Source organism: Terrapene carolina, unplaced genomic scaffold (genome assembly GCF_002925995.2).
Source record: "Terrapene carolina triunguis isolate 2854851 unplaced genomic scaffold, T_m_triunguis-2.0 Scaffold69, whole genome shotgun sequence".
Taxonomy (NCBI): domain Eukaryota; kingdom Metazoa; phylum Chordata; order Testudines; family Emydidae; genus Terrapene; species Terrapene triunguis.
The window spans coordinates 26,401,020-26,418,466 of NW_020664420.1; the positions used below are offsets into that span (position 1 = coordinate 26,401,020).

General features: G+C 45.3%; 1 protein-coding gene across 1 annotated transcript in view; it reads right to left on the reverse strand.

The window, feature by feature from the left end:
* The window catches only part of ARL15 (ADP ribosylation factor like GTPase 15), a 249,287-nt gene that overhangs the window by 161,608 nt on the left and 70,232 nt on the right, over positions 1 to 17,447 (reverse strand). The window contains exon 4 of the mRNA XM_029910942.1: positions 5,735 to 5,943. Within this exon, the coding sequence (XP_029766802.1) occupies positions 5,735 to 5,943 (209 nt within the window). The remainder of the gene's footprint in view (positions 1 to 5,734; positions 5,944 to 17,447) is intronic.

The following is a 17,447-nucleotide window of genomic DNA, read 5'->3' on the forward strand; positions in this document are numbered from 1 at the left end:
AACGTGATGTACCAGTGTTGTTGAGGCCACGCTGGAGCTATCAGAATTACCTTTGCCCCCTCTCTCCGGACCTTGAGCAGGACCTTGTGCACCAGAGGGAACGGGGGAAAGACAGAGCAGGCAACCTCTCCAGGGTAGCAAGAATGCATCCGTGAGCGAGCCTGGGCTGTGACCCTGGAAGGAGCAGAACGTTGGGCACTTCTTGTTGCATCGTGTGGCAAACTGGTCAACCTGGGGAAATCCACACCTTTGGAAAATGAGGTGTATGACATGGACCACTCGTGTGCGCGGAAGGACCTGCTGAGGTGGTCCTCCAGTATGTTATTAACTCCTGGTAAAAAGGATGCTTCCAGGTGAATGGAGTGGGTTATGCAAAACTCCTACAGTCAAAGGGCCTCCTGGCATAGGGGAGAGGAATGGGCTCCACCCTGCTTGTTGATGTAAAACATGGTGGTGGTGTTGTCCGTTAGAACTACTATGCACTGGCCTTGTAGTCTGGTCTGGAAGGCCTGGCAAGCTAGGTGCACCGCCCTCAGCTCCTTGATGTTGATATGTAGGGAGAGCTTGTCCTGCCACCACAGGCCCTGTGTCTGAAGATGCGCACCCCATCCCAGAGCGGACGCGTCCGTAACCAGGGACAAGGAAGGTTGAGGGTTGTGGAAGGGGGACTCCTTCACACACCACTTGAGAGTTGTGTCACCAGTGGAGGGACGTGAGGACCTGCCCTGGCACCGTGACCACTGAATTCAAGCTGTCGTGCCCCGAGCAATAGGCCAAGGTGAGCCGTGCCTACAAAGGTCTGAGCCGCAGCCTGGTGTGCCAAGTCACGTTAGTGCAAGCAGCCATGTGTCCGAGGAGACTCAAGCACCCCCTTGATGTTGTAGTTGGGAATTGCTAGAGGCTCTGAATTATGTCTGATGGCTCGGAATCGGGTCTCCGGCAGAAGGGTTCGCACCTGAACCGAGTCTAACACTGCCCCAATGAACTCTATTCTTTGGATGGATTCCCAGGTTGACTTCCCCAAGTTGAGAAGGAGACCCAGTCATTTGAACATGTACCTGACCAAATGGATTTGGGACTGTACCTGTGCCCTAGTGTGGCCCCTGAGTAGCCAGTCGTTGAGGTAGGGGTATACTTGCACTTGTCGACGGAGGAAAGCAGCCACGACCGACATGTACTTGATGAACACTTGGGGCTGTTGAAAGGCTGGATGGTAGGACAGTGAATTGGTAATGCTTGTGGTTGACCACGAAGAGTAGGAAGCACCTTGTGTGTTGGACAAATTGCTATGTGGACGTATGCATCCTTCATGTCGAGGGCAGCATACCAGTCTCCCAGATCCAGGGAGGGGATAATAGTGCCCAAGACCACCATGTGGAACTTCAACTTTACCATGAATTTGTTGAGCCCACACAGATCTAGAATGGGTCCGTGCCACCGCTTTGCCCTCCTCCACTATCGCTCCAAACTCCTCCCTGGACTCAGTTGGCACCAGCTCCTTGAACTTGAGCATCGAGTTTCAGGAGTTGAAGTTATACCAGCTCAGAATTGCCTGCTGAGTGGCAATCCTGAGCTGGAGGCCCCCCCGTGGAGTACACCTTACATCCGAACAGGTCCAGGCGTTTGGCTTCCTTGGACTTGGGCGTTGGGGCTTGTTGCCCCTGCCTCTCCTTCTCATTTACTGCCACAACCACCAATGAACAAGGGTGCGGGTGTGTAAAGAGATATTCGTACCCCTTTAATGGCACAATGTATTTCCGCTCAACACCCTTGGCAGTCTGCCAGATGGTCTTGGCATTGACCTGTATAGTTTTGATGAGAGGCAGAGCCACCCTTGAAGAACCCTCTGAGTATCTAGATCCCGCATCTGAGTCTGAAGACTGGGATTGGGACCGCGAAGGCCAGGGTGGTGCCGAGCGGAGCTGATCCAGCGAGCAGCTACGTGAGGCTAGAGCTGCGTGGGATCACTGAGCGGCGTCGGGACTAGTGCTGGGTCTGGGACCTGCTGTGCGATGGGGATCGATGCGTGGATTGGCGTCGTGACCGGGAATGCTGGCGCAACCTGGAGCGGTGCCGTAATTGCGAGCGGCACCAGGACTCTATCAGCGGTGCCGAGGGCCGGAGCATCGCTGGTTTGCCTTGAGATGGTGCTGTAGGATGTGGTACTGGAGGCTTGGCACGAATAGTGAGTGACCTCGGCACTTTAATGGCGATGTGGTCCCTCGCAGTGCAAAGGTGTCCGGGGTGGATGGCAGCTCCACCTCCTCAATGATCTGGGCCGAGGAGTCCAACAGCACCGGACTCGATGGTCCCCCTTGCGGGGCTGAAGTCAACGGTGCTAACTCTGCAGACTTCGGCACTGGGTGCTCCTCACGAGGATGCGCCCCACTGGCCGGTTCCAGGGGAGTGGGCCTTTGGGATGGAGATCTGCTCCTCTCTTGCTTCCAGTGCCGCTTCTGCGCCGGGGAGTGGGAGCAGTGCCGGGTCGATCCTGCTGGTTTTGGCGGTGCTGCGGGTCTCTGCCAGAGTCCTTCTGTGGTGCCGCTTCCACCACTGTCGCCGGGGCACTACGCACCGAAGAACTCAGCGCTGGGTTCTGCTACGCCGGCGGAGGCTGAGGTCTAAGTGCAGCCTCCATAAGGAGCTGCTTGAGGCAAAAGTCTCGCTCCTTTTTGGTTCTGGGATGAAACCCTTTACAAATCCTGCACCGATTGGATTGGTGAGCCTCCCCCAGTCACTTTAGACAAGCGTCGTGGGGGTCGCCAGTTGGCATGGGCTTGGAGCAGGACTTGAACCCTTTGGACTTGGGCATGTAAGCCCTCCCAAGAAAAAGCAGTCAGGACGGGAGTAAATCCCCCAGCCCAACTGCTAAGTACTAATACGAACTAAAAATTAAACTAACTAATATGTATAAAGAACAGAAAACAAACGAGGCTAGGGAAACGTGGTAGAACTTGCTAAGCAAGATGCCACAATTCCAACGACTGTCACCGGAGGTAAAAAGGAACTGAGGCAGCACCGGATCGGCAGAGTTATATATTGAGCACCATGAAGGCACCACTCCAGGGGCCTCCACAGCCGACCCGACGGGTGCTGCTAGGGGAAAAACTTTCCGATGACTGTGCACACGGCACGTGCGCACCTAATTGGAATGGTTATGAGCAATCACTCGAAGAAGAACAACTGCTATTGACACCACATATAGATGTGGTGAGAAGAATAGAAAGTGGGGGGAGGGGAGTGGGAGGAGAGGGTCCTGAAAAAAAGAGGATGGAGGACGATAAATCTTGGCCCTAATCCCACAACTGGATCTGTGCAGGCCCAAAGGAACGCCCACAACTATCCAACTGTAGGATGGGATCCGCTTCTGTAACTCACTGTAAAGCTAAATAATCTTCATAGCAGAGTACAGACATAGCATGAAGAGATTGTTCATTTTCTACAAATGTGTCATACCTATAAGCATTGTAGACTGAATATTCAAGTAGCAGCATTTATAATCAAAAGCTTCAATCAATACACATCTATACAGCACCTTTAAGAAAAAGCTATACTCCACATTGTTTTTAAAAGATACATTTAAAGCATTAAAGTGATTACAGAGAAAAAGTGGAGAAATAAACCTTCTTTTAACATAAAGTAGAATCAACTTCCTTTATGTGAAAGGTAAAGTACAGTATCTTAACATCATGTTTAATGACTGAGCATAATTTACTACAATATTGAAACAATGTTGATAAAAAAATCCTACACACAAAAATCTGTATTATAATAAACAGTTGTTAGAGATCAATAGTTGTTCCTTGTTTCTCATCCTTCTTGGAACCATGAAAATCCTCCAACCCAAATTTGAGAGGGGGGAAAAAAGGTAGTTTTTCTCTCTCTCTTCTTATCTTTGGTAGACCACATACTACTTACGGCATGTTTGTGCCACATTAAAAACCAGGGCCAAGAATTTCAAAAGCAAGTGCCTCAAGGTTAGGTTTTTAAATAAATGTGCATGCCTGTTTTAGAACAGTGCTGGCCACCTAGCTGTACCTGGGGACATAGTGCCATTTTAAAGATAACAGGGTTTTGGAAATAAATATTGCACTGTTGAACCCAAGGTACTCAGCACTTTTGAATAATCAGGCAACTTATTTAGCTGCACCTAATATTAAACAGTCATTATTAAAAATTTTGCCCCTGAATAGGGTTGCCAATTTTGGTTGGATGTATTCCTGGAGGTTTCATCATATAACATAATCTTTAATTCCTGGAGACTCCAGGACAATCCTGAAGGGTTGACATCCCTACCCTGAATCATATATAATCTGATTCAATTGTCTCCTCAATTCTATTCCTGGATCAGCCATTATCTCGCTGCATCTTCTCGGGTTTGTAAGATTGTGTAGCTCAGTTTACCTTTATGTAACATGGATACTAATTCCAATTTCACTAATACACTAATTCCAATTTCAGAGAGTAGAGTAAAGCTTGATTTTTGTATAAATTTCAAGTATTTTTACAGTGCAACCTCAATTACCTAAGCCTCATTTATTCTCAGCATCTCATATCAAAAGTGGCATTACATCCCCAGATATTGTTTACATTAAAAACTATACCACTTGTCTGACTCTAACCTAAATAGCATTCATATTCTCCATTCCGTTTGGCTGTGGAGACGTGTGACATGAGACAGTGTTGGACCGTACAGGACGAATGTACATACTATACTACACAAATAGTAGCTGGTGTAGTGTGGATAAAGGGCTTTTACACCCCGCTTCACCAGTATTCTTTGCAAGTTCATATTATTTTTGAAAAAACAATGCGTAAAAAAGTAAGATTTTTAATATGACAGCAAAATACCCCAATTATGATACTAAAGCAGTTTTTACTTTACTGTAATGAAAACTATCATTCACAGGACAAATATTCACAGGGCAAACCTTCATTTCACATAAACCTTTTATCGTGCAGAGCGCCTTAACCCTCTTACACAAAGAAGATTGCACAGTTTGTTGAATTTCAGCATAACTATAAACTCGGTTAAAATTTTGTTCAAAATACATTACTTCCTACAATATTTTTTAAAAAGCAGAGCTTCTTGTGAAGAAAAAAAAAAACACACTACTCGCAACACTGCTGCTGTAAAACAGCACACAAGACAACTAAAATATAAACATTTTTCAGCAACTGCTAATAGTACCGAGTGCTGAATTTACGGAATGGAACAATTAAAGGATTCTCTGTATGATCACTGCAAATTAGGCAAGGATATCACACCTTAGATTAGGAAATTCAAAATAGGACTTCTGAATAAGAATTACAACTTGACTCCCATGTCAGTGGGTAGTAGATAAGAAAAAAGCTTTTACATAAAAGCTACACATGGTTGAAGGATAATATATTGCTTTAAGCAATGGTGAAGACTAAGATAATGGGGATAGTGCTAAGGAGGATAAAAACAAAAATCAAGATTAAACTAATAGCAAAGAAACAACAAGCAAAACAAAAAAAAAAAAAAACACTCTCCCAGTAGCTTTTGGTAAAAGCAGTTAGAAACATCTTTTCTCCCTTAAGCAAAAGAAGGTGAAAGCAGGAGAATTATATTCATATCCAGTTCTTGTACAGGTTCCGCTCTCCAAGAAGACTAAGAACATATAGTGTGATCAGCACAAAATGCACTTGAATAATGAGGAGCTTTCTATCGTGGTGTGCAGACAGACAAGATGCTGCCATGTTAACATACCTCTTGTACTGAGCGAGCTGCTGGCTTGTCTTGATGATTGGCCAATATTAAAAATGGCAGAGTACATAACTGTGGGTGCTGAAGAGCAGAATGTAGTTCATTCCTCGCCGTTTCTAGATCATCTTCCGAGGAGGCACTGTCTAATACAAATATTACCCCTTGGGATCCTTGGTAGTAACGACTCCAGTACTTCCTAATAGTGTCAGCCCCTTTCAAAACAATAATGAAAACTAATTAAAAACACGGAAAGTTAAATAGATCAAAATTTCCTGCCAGATAACAACCCTACCACTTAGAATGGATTAAAGCAATGGGACACATTTTGTCTTCACTATACATTCTGTGCAAACCACTGAAATCAAGAACATTATTTGTCAGTAAGGGCAGAATTTGGTTGCTCTTTCTCTAAAAATTTCCGCTTAATTAACTAGCCATCAATCTCTAATCCTGCTTCAGTGCCACCTGATCCCACACCTTTCCACTTACAAATAATGGTCCCTCTTCCCATTTTTACTGTTGTCCCACTTGTTCCTCTTACCACAGCTCCACAGTTTCATCATGTGATGGTGTGCGCTGGGCCCTTTGAGGCCTCCTGCTAGAGATTTTGTGGTCCTACCATACCCCACCCAGAAAAGGAGCAGTGAAGGTGGGTCCTCCAGGCCTGCCTAGAAGGACCAGAAGACTGAGGAAGTCCTGGAAGACGGAGAAACCCTTCGGGCAAGGAGACTTGGGGGAGGCCCTGCTAAAGCAGGGAACAGACAGAGAACCCAAGAAGGTGATGGGACCAAGTGGGAAGCAGCCTGGGTAATAGCAGCAGCGACCAAGTAAAGGAAGCAATATGTGGCTGCTGTCTACAGGGTCCCTGGGGTGGATCTGGAGTAGTGGGCAGGCCTGGATCCCCCTGGCCACTGGAGAAGTGGCCTAAGACACAAGGAGGGGATAAGACACTTCATTAAAAGCCCAAGAAAGGGTCTGGGAGTTTAAACAGGCCCAGGGCTGGGGCTGTAGACCCTGCAGAGGGCCAACCTTGCGTTGAACTTTATTACCCCAGAAGGGGGTTGAACTTGAAGGAGTGACCTGGCTGGAGATCTGGGACAATAAGAACTGATGAAGGCAAAGTCTCCTGGGGGCATTGCTCTATACCAGGGCAGGCACGGACTTAGAGCTAGCCAAGAAGGGGCTGAGAACTGAGACAAGGCTACAGACATTAACAAGGGAACAGGGACAGGCCCTGTTGGACCTTTTACCTCAAAAGGGGTTCATCCATCCATTCACCTATTAACTTAGTGACTTAGCCAGATGGCTGAGCCACTGAAGATCTGCCTGACAAGGGCAACAGCCAACAAGGGGCACCATGAGCAGTGTGTGTGTTTGTGCAGATTTGCACCCAGCTGACAGAAGGCAAGTGCATCCCGTCACACATCTATACAGTAGAACTTGGATTTTATGAACACCAATCTACAAATGACCAGCTATATGAACAATTTTTCCCAAGGGAAAAAAAAAATACACACAAAAGTGATGTTGATGAAGAACAAATCAATGTCCCTTCACATTCCAATGCCTTCAATGCATTGGAAGTCACTTTGCAGTGGGTAGTTTAAAGGAAGAGAAGAAAGTGATGCAGTGCACCATACTGTAACTTAAGCACCATACGTACTGTAATTTTGAGATGTTCAATTGTATGAACTTTTCAATCCCAATTAGTTCTTAAACAGGGGCTCTATTGTACTTGTGTCTTCTCTATCATTCATTTGCAGACTTTCTGTACAAGGAATCGGATTTTCTCATATGTCTGAAATGCCATGCAATCCTACGGTGCTATTGTGCAAAAATATTTGATTCAAAAATATAAACAAAGCCTACCATTTATCTTATAATTATATATTTAGTTAGTGGAATGGTAACATGAAAACAATTCAGACAAAAATATCTGACTAAATTTGCTGGGTCAACCTGTAAGGCCTCCCAAGAGCTCTGCCCCCTCCAGCAGAGCACTACATGATTTGGCCTTAAGCAACAAAACATCAATCCTGATACCATCTGAGTACGAGTTCTTTGGGGCAGGGACTGTTCCTTCTCATCCATCTGGGACTATCATTAAAAGGGAATAATAATAATAGTACAGGGTGCTTGATGAGTCTCAGGGGGGAAAAAGAAAAAGTAGTTCAGGGAGTAAGGGGGGAAATGTTGCTCTTTACATAAAGATAACTATATTTTGAGAGGGTAGAAGTGAAACTATTTATATTGACATACTGTGTGCACATGTGCTGGCTATTGATTTTAAGGAAATCTCAATGTATTTCTGAAACAAACATTAAATTAATTTAATGCCCAGACAATGTTCTGAGCAAGGTACAGGGCACCGAATAAGGCAACGTAATGTAAGTACAATGAAATATTTTAGGACAGTATTACAGAGTTTTCAAAAGCATCTACCTTAAAATGTGTACTTATGCTGTGCACTGCTCAGCAAGACAGGTGTTTTACATTAAGTCAGGGTGAAGAGGTCAACATTCAGAGCACACCTTCCCTAAAAAGGTTCACTGATCCAGGTGATCACAGCACTTTTAAAAGTGTAATTACAATACATTCTGCACATAGCCATTAAAAATAAACCCTTCCTAGCACTAATCTGCCTTCTGTTCCTTTGTCCCTCTCTGTTGGTTACTCCAGTCATAACAGTAGTGACAAATATTACTTCACACTTTTCTCAGATCCTTCTCAAAACTCTGAAAACCTTGATTTTAGGTACAAAAAAGGTGCAACTATGTAACTGCTACATAACTGTTGAATCAAATTAGACCTGACCCTTAAGAAATGGTTATTTAAATATGGATAAAACAGGCTTTTACTATTATGAAAAATCTTGCTTAAATTCACTATTAATTCAGCCTCACTTATACACCAACAGTTCAAATACAGTATGATTTTCCGTATTTTAGGAGCAACTTAGATTGTACAGCATGCTGACGGAAAGTGTGATTATACTGAAACACTATTACTGTTCCACGCCAACATCCCATAAATCTCCTCTTCTTTGCTTTGCCTGCAAAGGGTTTCAGTGTTGCTTAGACTCAACAGCTCTTCCATATGCCCCTCAGTGTTATTTCCAGGTACAGTGAGTTGGCACAGGAATCAATGCAATCTTTCAGCAAGCCAGAAAGCAGAGATGACACAGAACAATAGGAACCTGATACTGTACAGAACATCAACATGGGTTTTACATTACATGCTGGCCTACACTACACCCTTCCCCACAACCACCCTTCTTCATCCTTTCCTTTCTTGAATTTATTTCTGGATAAAGATTCCAAAGATTTCTACTTCCTGGCTTCTTCATACTAACAGATTGATGTTGGTTTCTCCTAGCATTGCAGTTTAGGTGGTACTACTGCAGCTGTGCACTAGGTGTCATAGGGATGAATCAGCAGACTTTTCCCCAGAAGGGAACACTCCGAGGGCACGTCTACACTACAAACTTAAGTCAACTTCAGTTAAATCGACATCCAGCTGCTGCAATAAGTCGGTACTGCGTATCCACACCACACTCCTTGTGTCGGTGGGGCGAATTCTCACTAGCAGCTCTTGCGTCGATGCAGAGTAGTGTACTGTGCATAGCTATCCCACAGTGCAATTTGCCATACGGGGTTTTGGGAAGGACTTGCAGTGCCTCATGGGACCAAAACATTCTCGCAGAGGGGACTGGGAACATGGCTTCAACATCCCATGATGCCATTTTCTCCCTTACTCCCCTGATTTCAAGTGGAACCCATGATATTTCCTGCCTTTTCTCAAAAGACTGGTATAGCTGCACGTATGCCATATCCCAAGAAGCATGGACCCCACTTAGCTGTGCACTATTGTGAGCATTACGAACACCACATGCCTTATCCTGCAGTATTTCCAGAGCCACGAGAGAAGCTGCTGCGTGGAACATTGCAATGTCCTTCCAGCAGCCCTGCTGGAAGTCATTGAATGAAACAATTCCCAGTTTCTGCTGGCAGTCGCACAGCAGCTGAACATGGAGGAGCACAGTTTCTGGTCCCGAGAAACAAACACTGACGGGTGGGATTGCACTGTTATGGGATTATGATCAGTGTCTGCCAAACTTTCGTATGCGCAAGGCCACTTTCCAGGAACTGTGTGTGGGGCTCTCCCCAGCCCTGCAGTGCAGCGACACTAAAACGAGACCTGCTCTGACAGTGGAGAAGTGAGTGGTCATCGCTGTGTGGAAATTAGCAACGTCAGACTGCTACTGGTAAGAGGGGAATTAATTTGGAGTTGGTAAATCCACTGGTGGGGAAGGAAGGGGCATTCCGATCCAAGTAAGCAGGGCCATTAACGGCCTTTTGCTAAGAAGGGTTGTGACTCTGGGCAATGTGCAGGAAATACTAGATGGTGTTGCCACAATGGGGTTCCCTAACTGTGGTGGAGCAATAGATGCCATGCATATCCCATGTTCCTTGGCACCAGATCACCTTGCCACAGAGTACAAACAGAATACTTTTCAGTGGGGTTGCAAGAGCTGGTGGATCAGTAGGGCCGTTTTACTAACATCAATGTGGGATGGTCAGGAAAGGTACATGATGCACCATCTTTAAGAGCACAGGTCTGTTCAGAAAGCAGGGAATTTATTTCTGGAACGCAAAATGTGCACTGCTTCTCTGTATTGTGCCTTCCCATAGTATGAACCTTGCTGTGACTACTGGGTTATTGTCTCCAACACATCCGCTCCATTGCTTCAGTTTCTCTGTCCCTCCTCTTCCCCCCCCCCCCCCATTTTAAATTAATAAAGACTTTCATTCTCAAGACATGGACTTTTATTGAACAAACATACTGTAACAAATCACAAATAGAGTTTAGCCTGAATACTGCGTACAGATGTGGTCTCCTCATCTCAAAAAAGATATACTGGCATTAGAAAAGGTTCAGAGAAGGGCAACTAAAATGATTAGGGGTTTGGAACGGGTCCCATATGAGGAGAGATTAAAAAAGCTAGGACTTTTCAGCTTGGAAAAGAGGAGACTAAGGGGGGATATGATAGAGGTATATAAAATCATGAGTGGTGTGGAGAAGGTGAATAAGGAAAAGTTATTTACTTGTTCCCATAATATAAGAAGTAGGGGCCACCAAAGGAAATTAATGGGCAGCAGGTTTAAAACAAATAAAAGGAAGTTCTTCTTCACACAGCGCACAGTCAACCTGTGGAACTCTTTGCCTGAGGAGGTTGTGAAGGCTAGGATTATAACAGGGTTTAAAAGAGAACTAGATAAATTCTTGGAGCTTAAGTCCATTAATGGCTATTGGCCAGGATGGGTAAGGAATGGTGTCCCTAGCCTCTGTTTGTCAGAGGGTGGAGATGGATGGCAGGAGAGAGATCACTTGATCATTACCTGTTAGGTTCACTCCCTCTGGGGCACCTGGCATTGGCCACTGTCAGCAGACAGGATACTGGGCTAGATGGACCTTTGGTCTGACCTAATATGGCCATTCTTATGTTCTTAACCTTGGACACATGGTGGAATAAAATTGGGAGGGGAAAAACACATTCAGCTCGTCTTTAAAAGGGCATTGGCCTTGCCTGTCATACATCATATGTGCAGCTTTATTCTAGGATCCTCCCCTGGGGTTGAGTGGAAGGGATACTTCAATCTCCCACCCCACCCCTCGCCTCCTGGAACATTTGGGAGAGGGGCAGGGGGAATACGGCGATGTTGGAATTCCGTTCTGCAGGGGCTATGGAGGGAGTCTAGCCTCAAGGTGTTTCTCCTGAAGGTGAACCAGATGCCTCAACATGTCTATCTGTTCCTTCAGAATCCCCAGCATCTCCTGCTGTGTGCCATGCTCACTCTCCTGGGCTGATCTCCTGCTCACCAGGTCCATGTCCAGTTTTTCAGAGAGAGAGAAATCCTCCACACTTTTTGCTCAGTGTCCACTGTCCCAGAGACGTTCATAATCTCGTTAAACATGTCACCATGTGTTCTCTTTCACCTTCGTCTTATCTGGGAGAGCCTCTCCACCGGTGTGGAGGAAGAGCTGAAGCCCGCACTTTCAGCTCTAAGCCATGGAAAGCACAAAGCAACCACTGTCAATGCAGACTCAATGTCTAGAGCAGAGTTGCTATATATAAAAAAAATCTCCCCTTATTTCACAGAAGTTTAAGGCAGAACATTTTCATTTACACAAGATATTCAGGGAACTGGTTTGCTGTCCCAGCCATGGTGCAGTTACTAAGGTCAACACCGGCCCCTGCCACCCAAACTACAGCCATATTTTGGCTGACGGGGCAGAAAATCACAATGGAAGAGGGGAGCACAGACACTGTTTGTGGTTCGAGCAGTTGCAATGAAAACTACCACAGTCCCCCCTACATGACCCTAGTTGATATTACTCTCCTGAGGGTAACAGAGGCAGCAAGGGAACAGATGCTGCAAGCGTCTGGGTATAGACCAGGTCCTTATGCTGCTATGCTGTGTACTGCAATGATGCCAGCTGAATTAACACTGTAGTGGCATGGGAAAGTGGCCTATGGCAGTGGAAGAAATAAGGCAGCCTTCCCCAGAAAGCTTCTGCAACAGATTGTAAAATACCTCCATGAAAGTTTCCTAGAAATCTGTATGGAGGATTCCCAGGCCATCTCTGTGTACATGAACAGTCTTTTTCATGGGGCACCCTCTGCTTAGCTAGTACGGCCACTGAGAAGCAGATAGCCACTCTACCTCACCTTCTTAATTTTAATTAAATATAGACTATAAGAACATGGGACCCCAAAATATTACTTGAAATTTCATACTCACCAGAGGTTCCTTCCCTGACACCACGCTCTGCCACGATGCTGTTCTGCAACTGGCTGGACTGCTCCGGGGTTACAAACAGCTCCTGACTCAACAGGAGCATGCATCCCCCATTCACCTGTCTCCCATTCTCCTCCTCCTCCTCTTCTTCTTCATCCAAGACCTCCTCCTCAGCATTGTCCATGCTGGCCTGGGATCCCAACTCCTCAGAGGTATCTTGGGGGTCGTGGTGGGGTCACCGCTGAGAATCACATGCAGCTCCTTGTAGCAGTGGCACATCTACCACCAGAGCGACTGTTCACCTCCCTTGCCTCTGGTACACCTGCCTCAGTTCCTCGATTTTCACCTGGTACTGCTGCATGTCCTTGGTGTAGCCCTTCTCCCCCATGCGCAGCATGATCTGCTCATAGATGTCTGTCTCTGCGGCTGAATCGGAGCTGTGCCTGCACAGCTTCTTCTCCCCACAGACCAAGAAGATCTACCACCACCTCCTGTGTACTCCAGACTGGAGTACATTTAGAGTGTGGAGCTGCCACGATTAGCTGTGCAGACGAGCTCTCCATGCCGTAAAACAGGAAATGAAAATTCAAAACTTCCCAGTCCTTTAATAGGGGAGGAGCTGTTTCCTGGGTGCCTGGCTGCTGTGCAGGAGAGTTGAAAATGTTTACCAGAGCGGTCACAGCAGAGCATTATGGGACACCTCCTGGAGGCCAGTTACATTGATGTAAGCAACGCAGTGTCTACACTGCCTCTATGTCAATCTAACAACATTGAAATAAGCACTATGCCTCTCACAAAGGTGGAGTAATTAAGTTGACACAGCAGGCAAGTTACGTCAGCAGAAAGGATCTGGTAGTGTAGACACATTCATTATTAGGTTGACATAAGGCAGCTTACGTCAATTTAACTGTGTAGTGTAGACCAGGCCTTCCAGCAATCCAGGAGTTCATGCACAAACAGCACAAGAGGCAAACCAGAATCTTGTGGGATGATAATTTTTGGTGTGTGCTGCCTGTGTGCTCAATATATACAAAAACAGAAATACACATGTACATATTAGACAAAGTGGGTGAAGTAATACCTTTTATTGGACCAACTTCTGTTGGTGGAAGAGAGAAGCTTTTGAGCTATACAGAGCTCTTGGTCAGGTCTTACCAATAAGAGATGTTACCTCACCCACCTTGTCTCTAATATCCTAGGACCAACGCAGTTACAGCAACACTGCAATCAGCATATACATATTGTTGTATGAAGATTTATAATTTTTGTTACTAAACAAGCTGCAGTTTGTGAAAATCATCTCTGCCTGCTTCTGTCTTCCTTCCATGTTTCTGTAGTGAGGTTAACTTGAGATTCATAGCTTCAATATTTTTCCTAGCTGCTAACTGCTGCCTCCAACTTTGTCTCCCCCTTATTAATTACATTTTAAAAACTGTTAGAACAACATTATTTAGGTTGCAAATTTAAGCACTTGAAACTTAGGAAATGTCAGATTTATGGTTGCCCATGCAAACTAATTTGTCCCTTTTGTGCATATGAATTATGCTGCTGTCTTAAATTACATAATCATATACTATTTTTTCTACAGGAAATCAGAGGAAATCTCAAAGATGATTTCATTTAAAAAGGAAAAAGATAAAAACGAATTCCATGACGTCAGTGGGTCCCCAAACTGGCACGCCACCCTAGGGAGGCATGGAGGAATGTTTGGGAGAGAGGGGCCAGTGCCCACAGGGGGTAGGGAGGGAACACCATGCTTCCAGCCCCACTCTGCCGCCAACGCCATTCAGGCCCCATTCCTGCTCCACCTCCAGACCGCAGCTCTGCCCTCATTCTCTCCCCGCCCCCAACCCCAGCTCCTGCCCCGCTTCCATCTTCGGCCCAAGCTCCGCTGCTGAGGAAGCCTTGGCTGTGCAGTAAGGGGGTGGGGGGGAAGCACGCGAACAGATTCTATTAATGGGGGGGCACAACTGGAAAAGTTTGCACACCACTGCATTATGTACAACTATACCAAATACCCCCCCCACCCCACCCCCAACAAATCATGCATCATTGGTAGGTGAACAGTGTGAAAGCATGGACTGATTCCAATATAGCTGCTCTGCAATTACTGAGATAGGGGCACTTCTTAGAGAAGCTGTCCGAGCCCTAGTAGAATGGGCTCCACCCAGCATGGGTAGATGTAATCTAGCTACCTCATAGCATGTTTTAATACAATTAGACATTCCTATTTAGACAACCTTCGGGTGGACATTGCCTGACCTTTAACCCTTTCTGCACATGCTACAAACAGCTTGAGAGCTCCCCCAAAGGGTCTCATTCTATCAAGGTATTATGAAAGAGCCCTAAACGTGTCAAGGGTGTGCACTTTGTCTTCCCTCTGGAGGCTTAGGGAAGAAAACTGGGAATGGGGAGGGAGGGGGTAAAATCAGTTGATTCAAATAAAAATCTGAAACAAATCTTTGGTCAGAACTTAGCATGCTGCTTAAGCATTATCTTATCTCTGTGAAATATGGCATGAGGTGGACCAGCCATAAGGGCCTGAATTTCCCCTGCCCTTCAAAGTCTGCATAGATAGATGGTATAAAAAGCAAATTGTCAGAGGCTTAAAAGGGGTCCCATTAAACCAACTAAAACTGTGCTGAGGTTCTAAGATGGAGGGAGCTCCCTAACGGGGGGCAACACATTAATGAGGCCCTTGAGGAATCTTAGGGTTGGCAAAAAGTGGTATGACCTGAAAAGTGGGATGTATTGATACTGCTTCTAAATATTTTCTTATGGAGCTGATAGTCCAGAATATCAGGAAATCAGTTTCTAAGGTGACATTGTGCTGCCCAAATAGAAAACCTCTTTCATTTAGCTGCACAGGCCAGTCTAGTACATTTTTTTCTGCTATGCACCAAAATGTTCTGGGCTTCAAATGAATAGTTTTTCTCAATGGAAATTAACCAGAATCTGACCACAGTCCTACTAGATCACATCAGGAAAGTGGTTACGTGACTGGGGGCTATGCTGACAGATTCCTTAGGTCTGAATACAAAAACTATATGGGCCAAGCTAGGGCTAGTAGTATCATTAGTGCTGAGCCCTGCATGAGTTTCCTCAGGACGCTTGGTATTAATGGGATTGGTGGATAGATGTGCATGATCCCTGGTGTCCATGAGATGAGAAATGCACTGGACTTGGATCCTGGACTCAGACCTTCCCTTCCCAACCCCCCTTAAACAGAATGTTGATATTTCTCATTCTGATCTGTAGCAAACAGACCCAATCCTGGTTATCCCCACCTATGGAAGATGGTCTGCAGGGCAGAGTACTTGACAGTCTACTTGTAGTTGTCTAAGAATTTCCTACTGATGTTCTATAAGTCTGGTAGATGCAGAACCACTGATGAGATTTGGTGACAAAGGCACCAGTTCCCAAGATGAACAGTTAGTTTGCAGAGCAGAGATAGAAATGCTGTAAACTTAGGCATTTGGCTAAGTTCTAGGACATTTATGTATGTGGAAGTGAGTCTCTTCAAGAGTCCAGAAACCTTGGGTCTGAAAGTGGTCTAAGGGAGCTCCCCTCCCCTAACTTTGAGGTATCTGTCCCCAGCATTTTGGAAGGTAGAGGTGAAAAAGTGGTATTCATTACACACCCAGCAATGATGAGAGGAATTCTAGTAAGACCTGAACTCTCATGTCCATGTGATCATAGAACCATAGGGTTAGAAGGGATCACAAGGGTCATCTAGTCTAACCCCCTGCCAAGATGTAGGATTTGTTGGGTCTAAACCATGCAAGACAGATGGCTATCCTGCCTTTTGAAAACCTCCAGTGAAGGAGCTTCCACAACTTCCCAACTCAGTCTGTTCCATTGTCCTACTGTTCTTACAGTTAGGAAGTTTTTCCTGAGATTGAATCCAAATCTGCTTTGCTGTAGTTTGAACCCATTGCATCTTGTCCTGCTGTCTGTGGCAAGAGAGAACAACTTTTCTCCATCTTTTTTATGGCAGCCTTTCAAATATTTGAAGACCGCTACCATGTCCCGTTCCCCCCACCCCTTAATCTCTTTTCCCAAACTAAGCATACCCAGTTCCTTCAGGGTCCCTCTTTGCTCATATGGCATCCATTCCATCCCTTTGATCATCTTTGGAAAGGATCCAGAGGCAAGTGACAGTCTCTCTACATCCTTTCTATACATTGTTGACCAAAATTGGACACAGTACTCCAGCTGAAGCCTAACCAGTGCTCAGTAGAGTTGTACTATCACCCTTCTCTGATTTGCATGCTATGCCTCTGTTAATGCAACCTAAAATTACATTTGCTTTTTTTTGCAACAGTATCGCATTGTTGACTCATGTTGAGGTTGTGATCCATCACAACTCCCAGATCCTTGTCAGCAGTGCTGGTGCCAAGCCAGTTAGCCCCCATTCTGTATTTGTGCATTTGGTTTTTCTTCCTTAAGCATAGTACCTCACATTTGTATTTGTTAAATTACATTTTGCTGATGTCTGTTGTATAGATACAAAGATTTGCATGGCGCATAGGTGAAGTCTGGCATACTGCATGCACGTTTAGTCTTGAGGAAAAAAAGGCTAGGGGAAGACCTGATAAGTCTTCAAATATGGTAAGGGCTGTTAAAAAGAGGACAGTGATCCAATTGGTCCACTAAAGGTAGGACAAGTAATCAGTTTAAACTGCAGCAAGGGAGATTTAGGTTAGATATTAGGAAAAACTTTCTAACTATAAGGATATGGAATGTGTTACCAAGGGAGGTTGTGGAATCCTCTTATTAGAGGTTTTTAAGAACAAGTTAGACAAACATGCCAGAGATGGTCTAGGTATACTTGGACCTGCCTCAGCACAGGGGGATGGACTACATGATCTATCGAGGTCCCTTCCAGCTCTGCACGTCTATAAGTGCAGGAAGTT